At 32.7% G+C, this 17,742-nt stretch overlaps 2 protein-coding genes across 4 annotated transcripts in view; one reads left to right on the forward strand and one right to left on the reverse strand.

The window, feature by feature from the left end:
• Positions 1-2,280: 2,280 nt before the first annotated feature.
• Positions 2,281-4,407, reverse strand: LOC105330447 (torsin-1A). Its single transcript, XM_011432122.4, has 2 exons — positions 4,357-4,407; positions 2,281-3,739 (listed from the first exon to the last, which is right to left on the reverse strand). Exon 2 carries the CDS (start codon positions 3,736-3,738, stop codon positions 2,416-2,418), a length of 1,323 nt encoding a protein of 440 aa, XP_011430424.3. The 5' UTR covers position 3,739; positions 4,357-4,407; the 3' UTR covers positions 2,281-2,415.
• Positions 4,408-4,604: 197 nt separating this feature from the next.
• The window catches only part of LOC105330446 (tetratricopeptide repeat protein 28), a 14,778-nt gene continuing 1,640 nt past the window's right edge, over positions 4,605-17,742 (forward strand). Inside the window, exons 1-20 of one of the 3 annotated variants that reach the window (XM_011432118.4) lie at positions 4,605-4,739; positions 4,948-5,080; positions 5,514-5,723; positions 5,952-6,129; positions 6,291-7,780; positions 8,149-9,068; positions 10,275-10,444; positions 10,657-10,881; positions 11,049-11,196; positions 11,356-11,528; positions 11,638-11,741; positions 11,882-12,107; positions 12,567-12,652; positions 13,166-13,323; positions 13,959-14,070; positions 14,321-14,386; positions 14,965-15,015; positions 16,241-16,317; positions 16,589-16,667; positions 17,645-17,659. In XM_011432118.4, coding sequence (XP_011430420.3) covers positions 4,961-5,080; positions 5,514-5,723; positions 5,952-6,129; positions 6,291-7,780; positions 8,149-9,068; positions 10,275-10,444; positions 10,657-10,881; positions 11,049-11,196; positions 11,356-11,528; positions 11,638-11,741; positions 11,882-12,107; positions 12,567-12,652; positions 13,166-13,323; positions 13,959-14,070; positions 14,321-14,386; positions 14,965-15,015; positions 16,241-16,317; positions 16,589-16,667; positions 17,645-17,659 — 4,608 coding nt within the window. In that variant the 5' untranslated portion in view covers positions 4,605-4,739; positions 4,948-4,960. The remainder of the gene's footprint in view (positions 4,740-4,947; positions 5,081-5,513; positions 5,724-5,951; positions 6,130-6,290; positions 7,781-8,148; positions 9,069-10,274; positions 10,445-10,656; positions 10,882-11,048; positions 11,197-11,355; positions 11,529-11,637; positions 11,742-11,881; positions 12,108-12,566; positions 12,653-13,165; positions 13,324-13,958; positions 14,071-14,320; positions 14,387-14,964; positions 15,016-16,240; positions 16,318-16,588; positions 16,668-17,644; positions 17,660-17,742) is intronic. The other 2 variants (XM_011432120.4, XM_011432119.4) reach the window with 2 other exon arrangements.

The following is a 17,742-nucleotide window of genomic DNA, read 5'->3' on the forward strand; positions in this document are numbered from 1 at the left end:
GGAGCATCAACAACAAGCAGGAGAATCGTTTTTGAAAGAGGGGGATGGGCTTCAAAATCGTTTAAATCCTAATATGGGAGGAGGGGGATACGTAGTATTCCTTGTAACTTCAAAAGTTCATTTTCACTTTTGAATTAATTATTTATTGATTTATCACTTATTATAACACTCCCTCAAAAGTGCCCCACCCCCTCCTCGATGCTACCAGCCTGAACAAGTCTACTATAAATATATTTCACACTGGTATATGAAAAATAGAAATCATTATTATTTACATTGAAGACTTATATAGCTAAACTCGTGTTGCTATGGCAACAAAGGGGTCTTCCGTTCTTATATACATGTATTTCAAAATTGCTTCATTAACGTAGACAAAGGGTATTTATATTTTCAATACATGAACTTTTTCAAAGTTATTCCATACAAGCAATGCAAGATTCGTTCCTCTGGACTATATAAGTGTGCGCTGATCCAGAAATAACAACAACCACGGACAGATGACATACTTATCAGCATTTCTTTTTACTTTCCATGAATATTTTTATTTTCTTCTTAAATGTGTAAATATAAGCAGCCCAATGCTTTTTTTTTGGTTAAAAGAGTAATGAAGGTAGGTAAGACTGCCAAAAAAATTTTTTTTTTATTTTTTTCTCAAATTAATTTTTTTTTTCTCGTAATCGTTTCCTGTGCAACGTACCTTCATAAACCGAAGAATCAAATTTAATATGTTAAATTCAAAGAAGATGGACAAATAGGGCATGAGAAACGCATACATTAGGATGGATAAGATACTGAATAATAAAAATATAAAGCTGTCTCTTTCAAATACCTTTCCAAACAATTAATATTTAATTAATATCAATTTGTAACCATTGGATATGTTCAATACTTGAGACAAATTGATTTGAATCGGTGTATATACATACAAACATTTTCAAAAAGTGCCTTTTTAATTCCTTTAATTCCTTTTAATTTGTAGAGTTTTATATTATTTCATATTCTAATTAAGGTCTAAAAGAATTAAGGTGAACAATTTCAATCAACAAAAACTTAACCCACTAATAGTTGCATAAGAAATATCATTCTGCATCCCAACAATTGACATTTTAGAAAAATACTAAATAATAGAAAATCAAATCAATGTAACAAAAGTACAATTGGCTCAGTTGTTACTTGTTAGCACTCCAGACTTAAAATGATATCCTTATACATGTACAGTCAAACTTCGTTATCTCGAACTAGATGGTACTGTTTAAAAACTTCCAGATATCCGAGATATCAAGAGTAGAATACTTTAAAAAAAATTAGTTGGGACTGCCAAATCACTTCGACATATCCATTGTATTCGAGATATCGAAGTTCAACTGTATATATATAGTTGGACTCTTTAGGTTGAGGGTTTGATACCATCAAAACTTTTTTTTGTTCTTTGTGTTTGTTAGAAAATTTGTTTTTGCAAAATGATAATATACATGTATTCAAAATAGATTTAGATAAAAAAAAGTAAAATATTACGATAGTATTTTACGATTAAATAAGTATTTGTGTCATCTTATTCACCCATCTTCTTTATAACGGTTGTGCAATGGAGCAATAAATATAAGTACCCTAGTAGTTAAAGTAGTTAACTGGCAGTACTTAGTAATATATTTACAAAAAATTTCTAAAAATAAGGGTCATTTTAAAACATTAAATAAATGTGGATGTAATTACATATTCAAAATATTATCACCATTTTCAAACAATCAAATTGTACAATATACAATCTGACATAAGACCCTTGGATTCGTTCATGTGCATCAATGATACACAGTGCTCTTGGTACATTGAAAATGTATGTTTTTCACAACAAATAATTATTGGTATTTTTATTTATTGAAAATTGTTGACCAAATATTAATTTTTACAAAAGCTCTTCAAAATATGCTTAGTGATTCAATATTGATATATGTACCAACATCACATAAAAAGTTTCAATTTTTTAAATATAATTTCAATATAAAATTGCACCAAATAAGAAAAAAAACATCTGCATTATGTTTTCTTCTTTCAGTAAAAATCCAGTCCAAATGTACCCCATTTCCAATTGCACATTTATAATATACTATTGATTATTACAATAGTACCAGTTCCTTGTTAAACTATAGTTGCTTGTGACAATAAGAAAGAGTACTTCTTTGGATCAATTACAAATCAATTATTCATATGGGGCCTATCAACTAGGTGTTTAAACTGTGGTTAACCAAATTTGCACACTCTACACTTCAGTATAAAACAAACGAGAGTAATTACATGTATCTACATAATCACCCAATGACCTAGAACTCTAATACTGGTACTTTACGTGGAACCTGAGATCAGAAATTTGCATTAACAAACAAAATCAAATTCAAATTATATAATCCAAAAGTAGAATCAATCCACTGACGTAATATGCAGGTCAACCTTATCACTGACTCTTTTGCAGCCAGTAAGGGAATATTGCACAGGAGTTCCAGGTGGTTGAAAGAAGCTCAATTCATGCAGAATCTTCAACACCAAGCCATCAGAAGGCACTACTTTCTTTCGTCGAAGATCCTGCTTGATACAGTACTCTATGTGCGTTGTATTTAGAGGCAAAAACGGTACATAGACATCAATCAGGTTCTTGTCATGTATGTCATGATACCACTGTTTTTCTGATTCTTGGTGCAAGACAGATAGAAATTCTCCATGGGTCAAATCCTCTCTGCTCCTCCCTTTTGCAATTTGGGAAAACAGGAAGCTGTTGATTTCAGATCCTTTCGAGTTGCTGAGGAAAATGAAGACTATCCACTGGTTGTCAAATTCCTTGTTTTTCAGTGAGGTTAACACAGATTTTAATCCCTTTATTAGCGAAGGCGGAGCCTTGTCCATTTCGTCAAAAATGAATACATTGAAGCGGCAATCCCTGATGTGTTTCCTGATTGACTTAGAAATGTCTTTTGCGTAGGATTGAATGTTGGAGGATGGAAACTGGTTCGGAACCAGATAGGTTTTGTAATGATGTACATGCAATGAATTTAAAATGAGTTTCGTAACAAAGTTTTTCCCAACACCTGTCCAGCCATGAAATGAGAATACAAAAGGTTTTAAGCGAGTGTGATTTGTGCTTAAGGATTGTTCCCAATACCGACTCAATGTTGATATAGATACATTTCTTGCTATGTGCTGCCCAAATAGAAAATGGTCAAAATTCTTTTCCAGGTTTGGAAAGTCAATAAACAGCTTACAGTCTGCATTATAAGACAGATAAATCTTTCCTATAACACAGAATAGTATCACAACTGTCCAGACCATAAATGTTCCATTATTCCTCTTATTAAACAGGGATGATTTTTCCTTATTTTTCTTTGAATCCTGTTTAAAATCAGGATGATTAGGTCCCACTAATTTAGGCTTCTTTAGTGAAGACTCATGCATGCTGTGTCTTTTCTTTGGCGTTAAACTGCGCATAGAGTTTAAACCTCTCACTTCTTCAATCAGAGCTTTTGAAATTTCAGTGTTTTTCTGGTTCAATCTTTGTCTTAATATTAATTCATCAACTGAGGCTGATCGTCCATATAGTCTGCTCTCATGCTTTGTTGGTGAAGATGAGCATATTGTTGCATTTGATTTCCATTTCTTTGAACTCTCCATGAATCTTGTTGGCAGTGCAACGTGTGTATTGAAGAAGTCATTGTCTTCTCCAGAAATATCCATTGGCTCTTCTTCTTCCATCCTGAATTTTAAAAAATCAAACAAATGTACAGCTGATGTTGAATACCTGTATATAACAGAATTCTGAAAAATGTATAAGCAAAGGTAAACTTTCTAATTTTTAGGCAAAGTAACTACCAAACTTTGAAGGACAACCATTTCAGCATAAAATAACATTCATATATTATAAAATAAATTTGAGAACATGCAACACTCATGTGATAGCAATGTTAACATGCCAAAAAAATTGTTGCATACCTGTGACCAACAAAATGCAAAAGTTCATGTCAATTAGTAAATTAATCATATTGATATGCAATATTTTGTTCATTCCTATTTGATACTTTGTGTTGCATGTAAACATACAGTATATGATTTCATTTTGTATGTCGACATATGTTTTCGTTGCAAGTCCAAAATAACCTACAAATAGGGACACAGGTGTTTGTTTCTATACATGTACAAGTGTATTAAAACAGAAACTATAGTGCCTGTTCAACTGGGGAAGGGGGGGGGGGGGTTCCATCACTATGATAAACGGTGGTAATGGTGTTTATCGATATGAAATGGCTTCATTTAGTCAATACAGTAATTTCTACATTGATGCAAACAATTGACACATTGAATCTACTTTCATACCTTAACAGTTCTCAGCCTACTGACTTGTGTCAAACTCCACCAGGACGACAGGTGCGAGATAAGGCATACGACAAATATATATATCCATTACCTTACGTATTTATCCTATTTATTCATCTTGGTATTGATTTATTGATACAGAACCATGTTGATAGATCTCGTATTTTAATGATTCGTAATACAATATGTATTAACAATTTTATCGACATGGTACGAGTTAGCTATAAGTTGTTGTTGTACTTGGTTACCAGTACATCCGGTTTCAAATTCGCGCACTTCGGTGTTTGCTGTGCCGTGCTTGACAGGCTGAGGTGTCAATATCTTATCTTTAATTCATAAGATATGAACCTCCAGAGATCAAAACGTACAGGGTGAAACTGAATGTATGTTAAAACCTGTTATACACTTATTTTTAAGCAACATTGCTCACTGTACTCTACCTGTTTACATTTTAAAACCATCAAAGTGATCATCTTTTAAAATTAAATGATGTCTTCACTCTTGAGTAAATTAACATTGACACTCAATGTGAAAAGCTCAATCAATTATCCTGCAAACTGAAATTAATGTAGATTATTGCATTTTCTGTAGAGAGCCTAGAAATATGAGTGAATCAAGGCCAACCATGTTCAATCCCAGTCAAGGATTGAGCCATAGCTTTAGTATGGCAAGCCTTGCTGAAGGAAGCAGTGAACCAATTTCTGAAGCAGAGGAAATTAATGAGGTTCGGCAAAAATCATGATCATACAGCTAAAGCAATTAATTAGATTAAACACATTAAAATTATGATTATAAGGATTATAAGATGAAATGATTGTTTCATTAATTGAAACCTTTTTGGGATAATTTTAATTTATAATAAATATTTTTTTAAATTAATGATCCATTGTAAGCAATACAGGCTAGATTCTCGATCATTTAAACTATTTTTTTGGCACTGGAATGAATATTTCATCACAACAGGTGATAAATGTCTATATATATAGTCTACTGTATAACATATGTGCTTGTTGAGCCCGTACACAGTAAAATGAGTAAAAGGAGAACTATGCAATGTGAGGAAAATTATCAAATTGGAATCAAATTATGTAAAGTCAACAAAGTGAGCTATTTAGGAGCAAGTGCATCAGTTACGCTATGATTTTTAAATTTTACAGATGAAATCTCTTACTGAAATGGGCAACAAGGCAATGCAGATTAGAGATTACACTGAGGCTATCAAGCATTATGATGAAGCCTTGGAAATTGATGACCGAAATGTTGAAGTTTTGAATGCCAGACTTCTTGCCTTTCTAGAAATGAAAGACTTTCAGATGGCTCTCAAAGATGCAGAATATTGGATTTCACTTGATTCTGACAGTGCTGAAGTAAAAATTTTAAATCTTTTTTAATTTGCATGTCTATAGATAAATCTAAGGAGCAAAATACAGTATTTAGATTAGTTATTGAAATGTATTGTCCACACAATTGATGGGGCAAAGATCTTATGCAGAATAGGCAAAAGCAATTAAATTCTTTTCTTTTCAGTTTAAAATGACTAAATGAAATGCATGTAAAATGTTCCTTAGATAATTTTTTTGTTAATGAATTTACAGGCCTTCAGATTACTAGGAATCATCTTGGTAGAACTGGACAGAGCTGGAGATGCTCTGAATGCCTTCCTCACTGCTCTCGACCTTGACCCAGAGAGGGCTGATGAAATGACCACCTACATTGCCACTGTGTCCACATTCTTCTGTGAAATACCTAAGGATGTCCTGAAAAAGATCAAAGGTATATCAATAAATTGTTATAGTCTACATTAATAATCTTTTTAAACCAAAACTGTCTTAATTTTTTAAAAAAGGGTGAAGTTTAGGTTCATGCATACCTTTTCAAAATAGTGTTCACATAAGGATAGAAATTAAATTGCAGACTTACATTTATCTTTCCAGGAATGGATCCTTACAAGAAACTGAGTGAAGTTGGAGTTTGTTTATTCCATAGTAAACATTATGACCTCGCCATCAAGATCTTGGAGGCAGCGCAAAAGTTTGAGACCAACCAGAAAGGAATCACCATGCGAGTTTTGCTTACCATGGCAAATTCCTTCTCGGCATTGAAGAAGAATGAGCAAGCCATCAACTTGTATCAGGAGTGCCTTGTCACAGCAATGGCTACCCATGAACAGATATATCAGACAAAATCATTGGTCAATATTGCTACCCTTTACCTAGAGATGAAAGATACCCATCAGGCCATAGTGTATTATGAGAAGTTGTTGGACCTTGAAGCCGAAATCAGTGAAGAGGCAGGATCTGAGGAAAACTTCCCCGATTTTTGGACAAAGGAATTACAATGTGGTCTTCATCTGAATCTAAGCATTGCCTACAAATCCATTGGAAATATGGCTTATGCTGAACGACATGCTATGAAATATGTGAAACTGTTGGAGAAATTTGGCATTGATGGTCGAGCAAAGTCAGAATCATATCACAACACTGGAATGTTAAATGAAATTTTGGGAAATTTTAATGAAGCATTAAAACATTATTCCATGTATCTCAAGGTTTGTAAACAGAGTGGAGACAAAAAAGGCATGGCACAGGCCTATGGTTGCTTGGGAAGTGTGTATGCTGCTATTCGAAACTGGCAACTTTCTATAACTTACCATGAACAACATATCGCAATGGCTAAGAAATTCAGTGATCCTAAAATGTTGGTTATAGCTTATGAGATGATGGCTGACACCTATATGGTGAAAGAAGACTATGAAAGAGCCATTGAAAATTACAATCAGATGTTGAATTCCTGTATCAGGACTGATTATAGAGCAAAGTCAATGGCCTTTTGTAAAATGGGTAATGCATACAGAGATCTGAAAAAAGATCAATATGCAATTGGATTCTATGAACAGGCCTCAAATCTGGCAGAAGACTTTGATTATGTGGATATTCTAACCATGTGTCACTATAACTTGGCTTGCATCAAAAGACACTCCAAACAAATGATGGAAATTGAAGAAGCCAGAAAGTATTTTGAAAAATTAATTCCGCTTTTTGAAACAAAGATCCGAGAACACAGAGATGAAGACACCTACTGTCCATCAGAATATCACGAACAGCTCCGAGAGTGTTACGACGGAATTCAAAATGTGTTGTGCAAAATGGGAAATAAGGAGGAGTGTTTGCAGTATGCTGAGGCATACAGAAAACGCTACATCACCCAGATCAAGGGCCACCCTGTGTCTTTCATAAACTATGGACCTCAAACAGATTTCTGGGCTGTTGACAGAATGTCTCGACTCGTAAATGAACAAAATGCTGCAGTGGTGTACTATTCTGTTCTCAGTCACAGAGTACTGAGCTGGGTGTTTGTGCCTGGCAGTGGACTTGTGCGGTTTTATTCGGGAAAATCTGCGGATGTTGAAGACATGGAAGAAAGGGTATTTAATTTGGGTTCAATTTCTTCATGTTTGAAATATCCATAAAAATATATTTGCACATACATGCACTTGTCTGAATTAAACTGAACTTTTTTGGTCCAATGAAGTCATGTAAGTTAATTAAAGCAAAATCAGAGAGTTTTGGAATTGCATATAATTCATTGGTAGTTCCTTTGTTAAATTGTGTAACTTCTTTTCACATAAGTAATTCAGAACTCTGTAAATTCTGGTAAATAGAAAGGGGAAAAAAATGTTTGCAATAGATCTCTTTACATTGCTTTGTATTGTTCTTGCATGTTACACGTGAATGGTGCAAAGGAATCACTTTTACATACCGGTATATATCAATTTGTTCTTCAAATTTCCAGATCCAGATTTGCCTGGATGGCATGAAAAATGCTCCAGACTGGAAAACCATGCAGAATGTGTGTGAGGACAGATGCCTACCCCTCCGAAATGCTCAACTGCAGTACACCAGGCGAAGAAACCTGGGCCTTGGGAAAGATGTCAAGCAGAAAGACTCCAACAAGGACTTATCAGAGGAAGGGACACCAAACAAAATTTTGTTCAATCTCTTGTTGGCTCCAGTGGAAGACATTCTTATGAAACTTCCACTGAAGAGCCATTTGATCATCATTCCAGACAAGAACCTGTACAACTGTCCCTTTGGGATGCTCCAAGATTGGAATGCTCGTTACTTGTGTGACAGGTTCCATCTGACTTTGTTACCGAGTCTTTTTGCTCTAGAAAAGGTCATCAATAACGAGGTAAACTACATGAAAGCCCAAGATGACCTCGACTTTGAGAGGAGTCAAACAAGAAATGGTGGAATTAACAAAGTGCTTGCTCAAATGGTAATGACAAATGCAGTTAGCCCAGATATGGAGTCAGAAAACACACATGACACTTATGACTTAAGAATGACTGCCAACCCTAGACTTTTAACATCCATGATGGGCACGTTGCCGGCTTCAGCTAATAGTAACAAAGGAGATAATAACTTGGATGAAAAGATTCCCTCTACACAACATTCTCCAAGAGGTGGTCTCTCTTCCAAGAAACCCCTCCCTGGCATTGTTTCCCACAACACATCCAATAAATATAGATCACAGATTGGCTGTCCACTGCCGATGGAAAAAATGCTGAATTCCCACACCTATACAACACTGACCAATAGAACGTCGACTGGAACTGACATCACTTCCTCTACACTGTGTATTACATCATATCAGCAGATTTGTGATACTGACACATGTGTTGTCTTTGGGAATCCGAAACTCCCTGAAAAGTAAGTATAATTGTCAGAATATAAAGATTGGCAATTTTGACTGAATTAAAGGCTATAGAATTAAATGAAATAATATCAAAGAAAGCAAGTTTGAACATCCTCAAGATATTGGGTCATATTAAATTACAGTATTATCAATTTAACAGTACTTGTTATTTTGAAATCATTCATGTGCAATGATCCATGTGAGGATGTGGAAAAAGGGGGTTGGGAGTTCCAGGGATCCAGATCCCCCCTTTTCGGTAAAATTTAGATTTATTACATTGTCTTAGTGAAATTACCAAAAACATGCCTCAATTCTGCTCCTACCCCTCCCCCCTCCCCATACAGTACAGAATTTTCCCTCAGATCCCACTGGAAAAATTTTTTGGACCTGCTGTGTATCTTTTTTTAGTATGTTTTTCTAAATGATATATTATATGATTTTATGTGTAAAAAACAAAAAGTAATGCATGATATTATACAACTATTTCTCCAATACTGTTGTTGGTCAAAAAGTAAGTTCTGCACCTTTACTTATTTTGGCAAGGACATCGCGTCCATCAATTTTTTTTTTAGAAATCTACTTTAATGATCAAGGTCAATAACATGCATTAAATTGCTTATTTTTTAATGTAGTCATTAATCTTAATATTTTTTGCTATTGCAGACTTTTGAATTTCACCTCATTTTTTTTTAGGCAGTGAGATAGAAAAAGCACAGATTTGCTGTTTTTTTATGTTCTTTAAAAGAAAACATGTGTAAACAAGAAAAGCTTAATTTTTGGGTTTTTTTCTTTAATAAGTTTGATAAACAAAGCAATTCTAAATATTTGATGGTCATATTTTTTATTTTTAATCTCAAAATTTATATTTCTGATTGACACAAATACAATTTGCTTTTCATTGTCCTATATCTCTTTATTGCACAGTAACTTTATACAATAACATAACTTGTATACATGTACATTTGGGATTGAAAAACTATTTTTTTTTTTTCAGTTTATAATCTGCAATTTTTTTTAGAACTAACTGAATCATTTAATTTGTATATAGTATATATTTAAACTTATATACAGAATACTTGCATAAATTGCAGTCTTCATGTTCATTATTGTCTTATTTTTGATTTTTGAAGAAACACACCTTGGACTATGGTAGACAATGAGATATCACATATTAAGATTAAGTATTTTTCCCCTAAAATTATTTTAATTTTTTTTCGTAGACTGCTTTTACATGACTGTGAATGGAGACCCTCTGATGTGTACCTTCCTGCAGCAAATCGTGAGTTGCGAGCTGTATCATCTTATCTCAGTGTGGACCCCATCACAGGCCCAGATGCCACCAAAGAAAAGTTCAAATCCAGTGTTGAAAATGCCACAGTTATCCATTTAGGTAACATTGAAACTCTCAAAGATTATAATTGGAATAATGATATACACTGTAATAAGATCATTGGTATTATGTTCTGTACCTAGCAACACAACAAACTGTTTTTATTTGTATTCACTAGAATTACCTTTATATACATGTATTACAATTAATATGCAATGTTATATTATTTTAATATCAATATATTATGTTATTTTTCCTTCTTTTTTGTCTAGCATCACATGGTTGTTGGAAAGAGGGATACCTTGTCTTCACCCCAGGGGAAATAAAGTTACAGTCAGGGCCCCCACAACAGTCCTCATACATTTTGACATTGGAGGACATATTGCATTTAAAGCTGAGGGCCAAGATTGTGGTCCTCAATGTTGGATATGGACCTAACCGGAGCAAGGAGTGCATCCCGCCTGGATTTGCTTTACCATCAGCATTTCTAAATGCTGGTAAGAAATTGAAAGCCCTTTATTCATAGATCATATTAATATCTCCAGACACCCATATGAATAATTGTGAATAAAAAAACTTATTGTTTCGTAAATTCAAGGGTCCATTTTAAAAGAAATGTTATTTCTGGTATATAATTTAAATCACAAAGATTTGTAATATACAGGAGCACAGTGTGTTTTGGTCAGTATGTGGCCTCTACCAAATATTGCCATGGAGAAGTTTTACTACCATTTTTACACCACCTTGCACAAGGGAGCATTGGTCACAGATGCATTAGGTGCTGGCATCAAAGGCCTGAGAGCTGATGAAAGGTACTTACAATGCTACATCCATTAAAGCAAGGAAAATTAAACTCGTTTAAGATAATGAATTAAGCATATCTTATTTGAAAATTTCATAAATATTGTAATGCAAAGAAAATGATATAAAAAATAAAGTTGAGCAATATGTTGATTTGTCTGTTTATTTAGGTTCAAGGACCCCTTTTATTGGTCAGCATGGATTTTGATCGGAAAGGATGTCAATATCAATCTAATACAGATTCAGCATGCCATGTTAGATCAAACTTTAAATAAGACAGAAAAGGAATTGGAAGAGGAATCTGGCAAAGAACTGCTGAATCCAAAGAATGTGCTGCCAATAGGTAAGAGATATTAACTATTGAATAAAGGTTTAAACAATTATGGTTTACATCAATATGCACAAAATTTAGTGAAGTGTAACTGTTGTTATAATTCCAATCAATTTTGCAGTTCCAACAAGAGAGGACAATTTGACAACCTTACAGGAATGTTTGGCCTCTCTTCTGCTTCATCATAAAGGTCAACCAGAGGTCATTCCAAAACTCATTGATCTGGTGAGTCAGAGTATTTATTGCTAAAGGTAGAGCTGTTCTTATTTAACAATTGCAGCTAAATATACTGAGATCAAGAAGACATACACTGTAAAAATCTTGATATCAAATTTGAAGGATTTTACAAACTTGTTCTATTTTAGCTTGATAGTGCATTAAAAAGACTACACACTGAGGAAAACAATCGCCAGACGACACGCCTCCCTGACTGTGTCATACAGAGCAGCAAGGCTATGGAGATGCTGCGTCTGCTAGGCTTCCATTTCCAGGCCAAAGGGACATCACTCACTAACCCTTATGTGGTGTACCCTCACTGGAACAAAGACGAACTGCTGATTCCATCATATGATGCTCTCAGAGCAATTCTTGGTGAGGCCAATATCTAATTTAAACATGTTTATAAAAATGACTAAGAAGAATCCAACTAAGATTGACTGCTATAATTAAATGAAAATCCTCTCAAAAACAGAAGCAGATTGCATGAGTTTGAGTGTTCTTTGGTTATGTGCATTCATTTATAAATGGGGCTGGAATGGCAATATTCCTTATAAATGCCCATTGATCCTCATTGTGGTTAGGATTAAATTTAATTATTGGGTGATTTTAAAATGCAGTTGCTGCAAGAGTTGAAAAAATAGCAAAAAAAATAAATATAACCACCATTTACACAAAGTTATATATTGGTTTCTTTCAATTATGAAAAATTGCCAAATAAACTACTGATTTTATAAAGGCACACAGATTCAAACATGATTGACTAAAATTATTAAACACCAAAACAATTAAGAGAGTACAATTTGCATAAAAAGTATTTCCCCTCTTTTTCAGACATCTGCCATGATGTGGACTGTGTGCAGGCAATCAATGATATGTTGCCACTGAATCAGGACAATATTTCTCTTCTTGTTGATGTTGTAAGTACTATGGTCTGTTGCTAAGTCACTGACGTTTCTTATTTTTTGTTATCAATAGCATTTCTTAGTTAAACTTTTTAAAAAATTCAGTTTTATTCATAAATGACTATGGCTGTGATGTTTATCCTTAAATGTTTGCAATTCTGATGTCTTGTAGCCATAGGGACTTTGCAATTTTTCTACTTTTAATTATTTGAAATTCTCAAGAATTGCATGAAGGAAGATATGATAAATAAATTGTATTATAACACACAAATATTAAGGTGGTTTCAACCTATCTGCTAGAAAAGGTTGGAAAGTCCTTAGACAAATATTTGACATAAATTGTTATCAGCACTGCATTCCTGAAAAAGATGTACAATATCTATTTTTGCATGTATTTAAACTGTTACATTTACTGAATCTAAACATTCACTTTGCATGTCTGAAACTCACCAAAAAAAAAAGAAAATTATTGTTTATCAAAGAATTAACTTTCACTTGAGTAGTGCATGTCTGCTTTTTGTGTCACAGCTGGCCCTTACAAAGCATGCGTCTGATGTCCAGTTGAAGGTCACTGACTTGTCTGTCAGACCGCTGTGGCAGAACGGTAAGATCAAGAATGTGCTCACTGCCACAGGGTTCCATCAGATAGGGCTGCTGCTCAACTTCAATAAGACACCCAGTCAAAAGTGAGTGCTTAAATTGGGCTGCTGCTTTCATGATTTGCAACTCAAGGGATACATTGTAAATAATAAGACACATGTACCCAGTCAAATGATAGTGCTTTAATTGGGTTTATATCATGAGATAAATGAGATTGTATCCATGTTTTGCAATTTTAGGGATAGTTTCTGGTTCTGTTTCACATAACAAGGCTTTCAAAATTAAATGTCAGTTAAGGGTACAGAGCATCTCCAGTTGTGATAGAATAAACATGTAAATGAACAACTTGAATTCACTTGCTGATTTCAGATGAAAATTAAAGGTTCACACTTTAAGCTTGCACACTTTATTATAGTGGAAATTTTACAATTTGAAAGAAGTAGAACATAATAACAGCAAAGTTAAATATCATGTGTACGTGTATCTATTATTAATAAGGAAATGTTTTAATTAAGGTACAATTTATTGTGATACCAAATGTATTATTATTTTTTTTTATTAAAAAAAAAAAGGAATTGCTTTCACTGTGATAGAATTAAAAGGGGAAAAAACACAAATGAAAAAAATGAAATAACAATTTTTAGACTGGACTTGGAGGAAGCCATTGCTCCACAACATGTGTTAATGTTAGATAGCTTTATCTGGATTAATTCTTTTGCAGACAATTACTGACAGCTGTTCTACAGTTCATGTTGTCTGTTAGTGCCTACAAAAGCCAAGTGCTCCTGTACCGGTTGGATGTCAACCTGCTCGGGAAGTCTAGTGCCTCCAAGGTAATCATTGATTTAATACCAATGGTTGTTAAGTTTCTATACAATCAGCAAGAAGTATTTTTTCATAATATCATGACTAAGAAGAAAACTTTATTTCTTTTCTGTGTTAAATTTAGATTGTCACTAAAGAAATAAAAATTTGGTCAATAAGCAAGGTTGTTTATAATGTTATTTATATTGTTTTGTTTAACAAATAACTATGTATCACAACAATTTTGTAAATTCCATTTTTACCTGTTGCTTCTTGTAGAATGGTGGTGCACCTGAATTTAGCAAACTGCCTTCTTTGACCCCAGTAATATTGCCAAGAAACCAGGTACTGATTTGTTTATGAATACTTTCAATTTTATAATAATGGCAACCAAATATACATAAAAAACAAATGGTATTTTTCTCAGTACGATATAAAAAGCATTAACGTTGCAGTAAAACATTTTATATGAAATAAACTAAACATTTCCTTTTTACAGAAAACAATCAAGTTAGCAAAATGTCTAAAAAAAAAAATAGGATTCTGATCAACGCTATAATTTTAATTTTAAACAAAGTTTTTAGCGAAAAATTCTTTGATATAGATAGCAGATAAATGTGTAACAAACATTTAAAGAAAATTGGTGTGATTTTTAATGATTGCAAGAATCAGAATATACTGACAGATCACTTACTTGTAATACCTTTGATAGACATACTCAGATTTTAGAAATTACATGTATATCAGGAAACATTGACATATTTTCAAATATTTAAATTTCTACATTTACTCTACCACAAGAAGACTTTCCAAAACCTCATGAAAAACTTATGTATTCTTAAATTAAAATATATTTATACAGTTATGTAATAGACTACATGTATTTTATTTAAATGAATTAATTGTGCATGCCCTTTCTGCAGAAACTGGGATTTTCTTTGAGTGATTCTTTGTCCAATTTAACGGACTACAGAGTAAGATACCAGTGTGGCTGGTGAATAGGTTTTGTCAAATTGTTCAAGTATTGTTTCAGTTTTCAAAATGTAATATATATTTCAAAAAGTAAGTTTTCTCTTGTTTTTATTGAAAAAAGTATTGATTTTAGAAATAAAACATTACAAAAATTAGTTTTTGAATATTAAATTTCTTTGAATAATTACAATGCCAAAATTTTTTTGTTCCTTTACAATAACAAAATTACTTGAACATTTTTAAAATATCTAGTGACTTTTTATTTTGGTTTCCAATTTTGTCTTTAAATTAATGTTGTTATTTTGTTTTGCACTTACAAGTATATAGAATGCTTTTATTAGCTCACCTGAGGCAGATGCTTTACTGGTGTATTTCTGATCAAATTTTGTTCTGTGTCCATTTGATATTATTCATTTCCTAGCATCTTTTAGCTTTTTTATTGGAAAATGCAAATTTAATACCTAATTTCGAAGAGTTCAGATCAATATAAAGATGCAAAAATTGATTAAAAGTACTATGCATCATTTAGATGTCAAACAATTAATAAAGTTATTACTAGTAATTGAAAATGGGGTTCTAAATGAATATCTAAATAAATTCATTTTAATTCAATGTATATATATGGAGGAAATCGGGATCCATCTTAAGCCCGTTATTTAAGTGTCTGCGAGACTTATGGCCCATGGGCCTGTGTTGTAATTTTGTTTGTTATGTATACCTGTTTGTTATCATTTGTTTATGTTGGTTTACTTGTATTTCATTGTATTATTGTGTTATATTAAATTCTAGCCTTTTTATGGCGTGACTTGCATTTATAGTAGATGTATTACGTTTTATTAGTAGTTCCTTTGATTGATGTTTGGTTTGCATTTCTTGTTTTCTAGTTATACGTTTATTGTAATCATCATAGTGTGATATTTTTATTCAAAAGATTACACAAAGAGTGGCATTTTATTTCAGTAGATTGAAGTTCACTGATAGTCTTATATTTTTTTAATGAAATCTGGCATGTATACAAGTATTCTTAATGACATTTTCGGCATGCAATAAAAAATTTGTACTGTAGTCCATAAGAGGTAAAAAAAAAAAAAAACTTCTAAAGAACGATCTCTGGAGAAAAATAACATAACAATGATTTTCAAGTAAAAACCGTATAATTATTTATTTTAACTGTCTGTGCTTTTAAACACAGATCCAAGTGCTTATCTTTTTGTTTTCTCGATTCAGCTAAGAATGAGTACACCATGGTTGAGTCGACCTGAAAAACCTGAAGAAATGGGGGAGAAAATCAAATTGGCCAGAAGGTTTCATAAAAATATAACTTGTTTATTCCTTAAAAAATATACTTTTGTCCTTTTTAAACCATATAAATAGCTATAACTTGAATAATCTATACAGAAACTGTCTTTCAATTTATGAAATCGGTTTGTGAAAATGTAAAGTGTTTTTTTTTTCTCATTTGCTCGTATGGTTAAAGGGTGCATGTAATAGTAATATCAGACCCAACGGTTTATAAACTTAAACAACACAGTGTAAGACATAAACTGTTACTAATTTGTATCGTTTTTAAAATAGCAAATCGGACGTAGACGAGGAGTTTAAGGATCATATGGAGAGAGCCAAAACGTGGCATCAAATAACCGTTATAGCCCAGGTTAGTCGTCTGCTCAATTCGTTCATAAAATTTTTTTTCATATTACATTTTGTATGTGCTTTAAATTGTTGCTTGACATTTCCTTATGTCTGCAATAGTGTTTTTTTTCATCTACATGTATGGTAACTTTACATGAGTTGTGATTTGACTGGATGTGTTGTTAAATCAAATAAAACGTCTTTCAAAATATCAATTAAGATAATTTTTTCCAAATCCTGTGAAAATATTTCGAACACGAGTTTTGGTGTGTTCTTATTGAAGTACAATACTTAACAGTGCTTTTATTTATTAGACACAAGGTGAAATATGATAATAGTTAATATACGAACGATTATTGATTGCCAGACACTCGATTCTGAATATCTTTTCAATAAATTATATATATTGGCGTGTTCAACATTTGAAGTATATACTTTTAATTGTTAGAATATTTTTTCAGTAAATTCTTTATAATTATTTACAATAAATTGGTTACACAGCCTTGAAGTTTGTTTTAAAGTATATTGCAGTAGTACAGACATAATGTTATTTAGCTTCTTGCTTGCTAGTATTGTTCGCCATTAATACTCAAACTTTTCAACAATATTGCTGTATTCTGTTGACGAGGAGGTTGAAAAAAAATTCTTACTTAGAATCATAGTTTCCCCATTTTTGCAAAAGATTAATGTTACAGTTACTTTCGCGTTGTTTTTCGTTCATAAATTCAGAAAATGAACCTACACATCAGTGTATTCGTAATCAGCGACACTCGCTGCCATTAAATAGAAAATAGGTGCACCATTGTATTACTCATTTGCATGTTATTTCATATTTAGATTAATCATTCATTGATTTTAGAAGCTAAAATTCTAATATGCCCTGTAAACTTGACTATCATAAAACAGCAGCAATTTTGCCTGAAGAATTCAGAGATGATTCATAAAATTAGTTTGTGTGTCTAATTTTGATATCAAATTCATATTTCTGTTTGTAAAAAGGAGGATGATTTAAAGGTAGGTTAGCCACTTGATTGTTGTGCTGCATGCAAATCCTTTCTCAGTGTTGTTGCATGACGACCACATTTTAGAACAGTAAT

This window comes from Magallana gigas, chromosome 2, assembly GCF_963853765.1.
Source record: "Magallana gigas chromosome 2, xbMagGiga1.1, whole genome shotgun sequence".
Classification (NCBI taxonomy): Eukaryota; Metazoa; Mollusca; class Bivalvia; order Ostreida; family Ostreidae; genus Magallana; species Magallana gigas.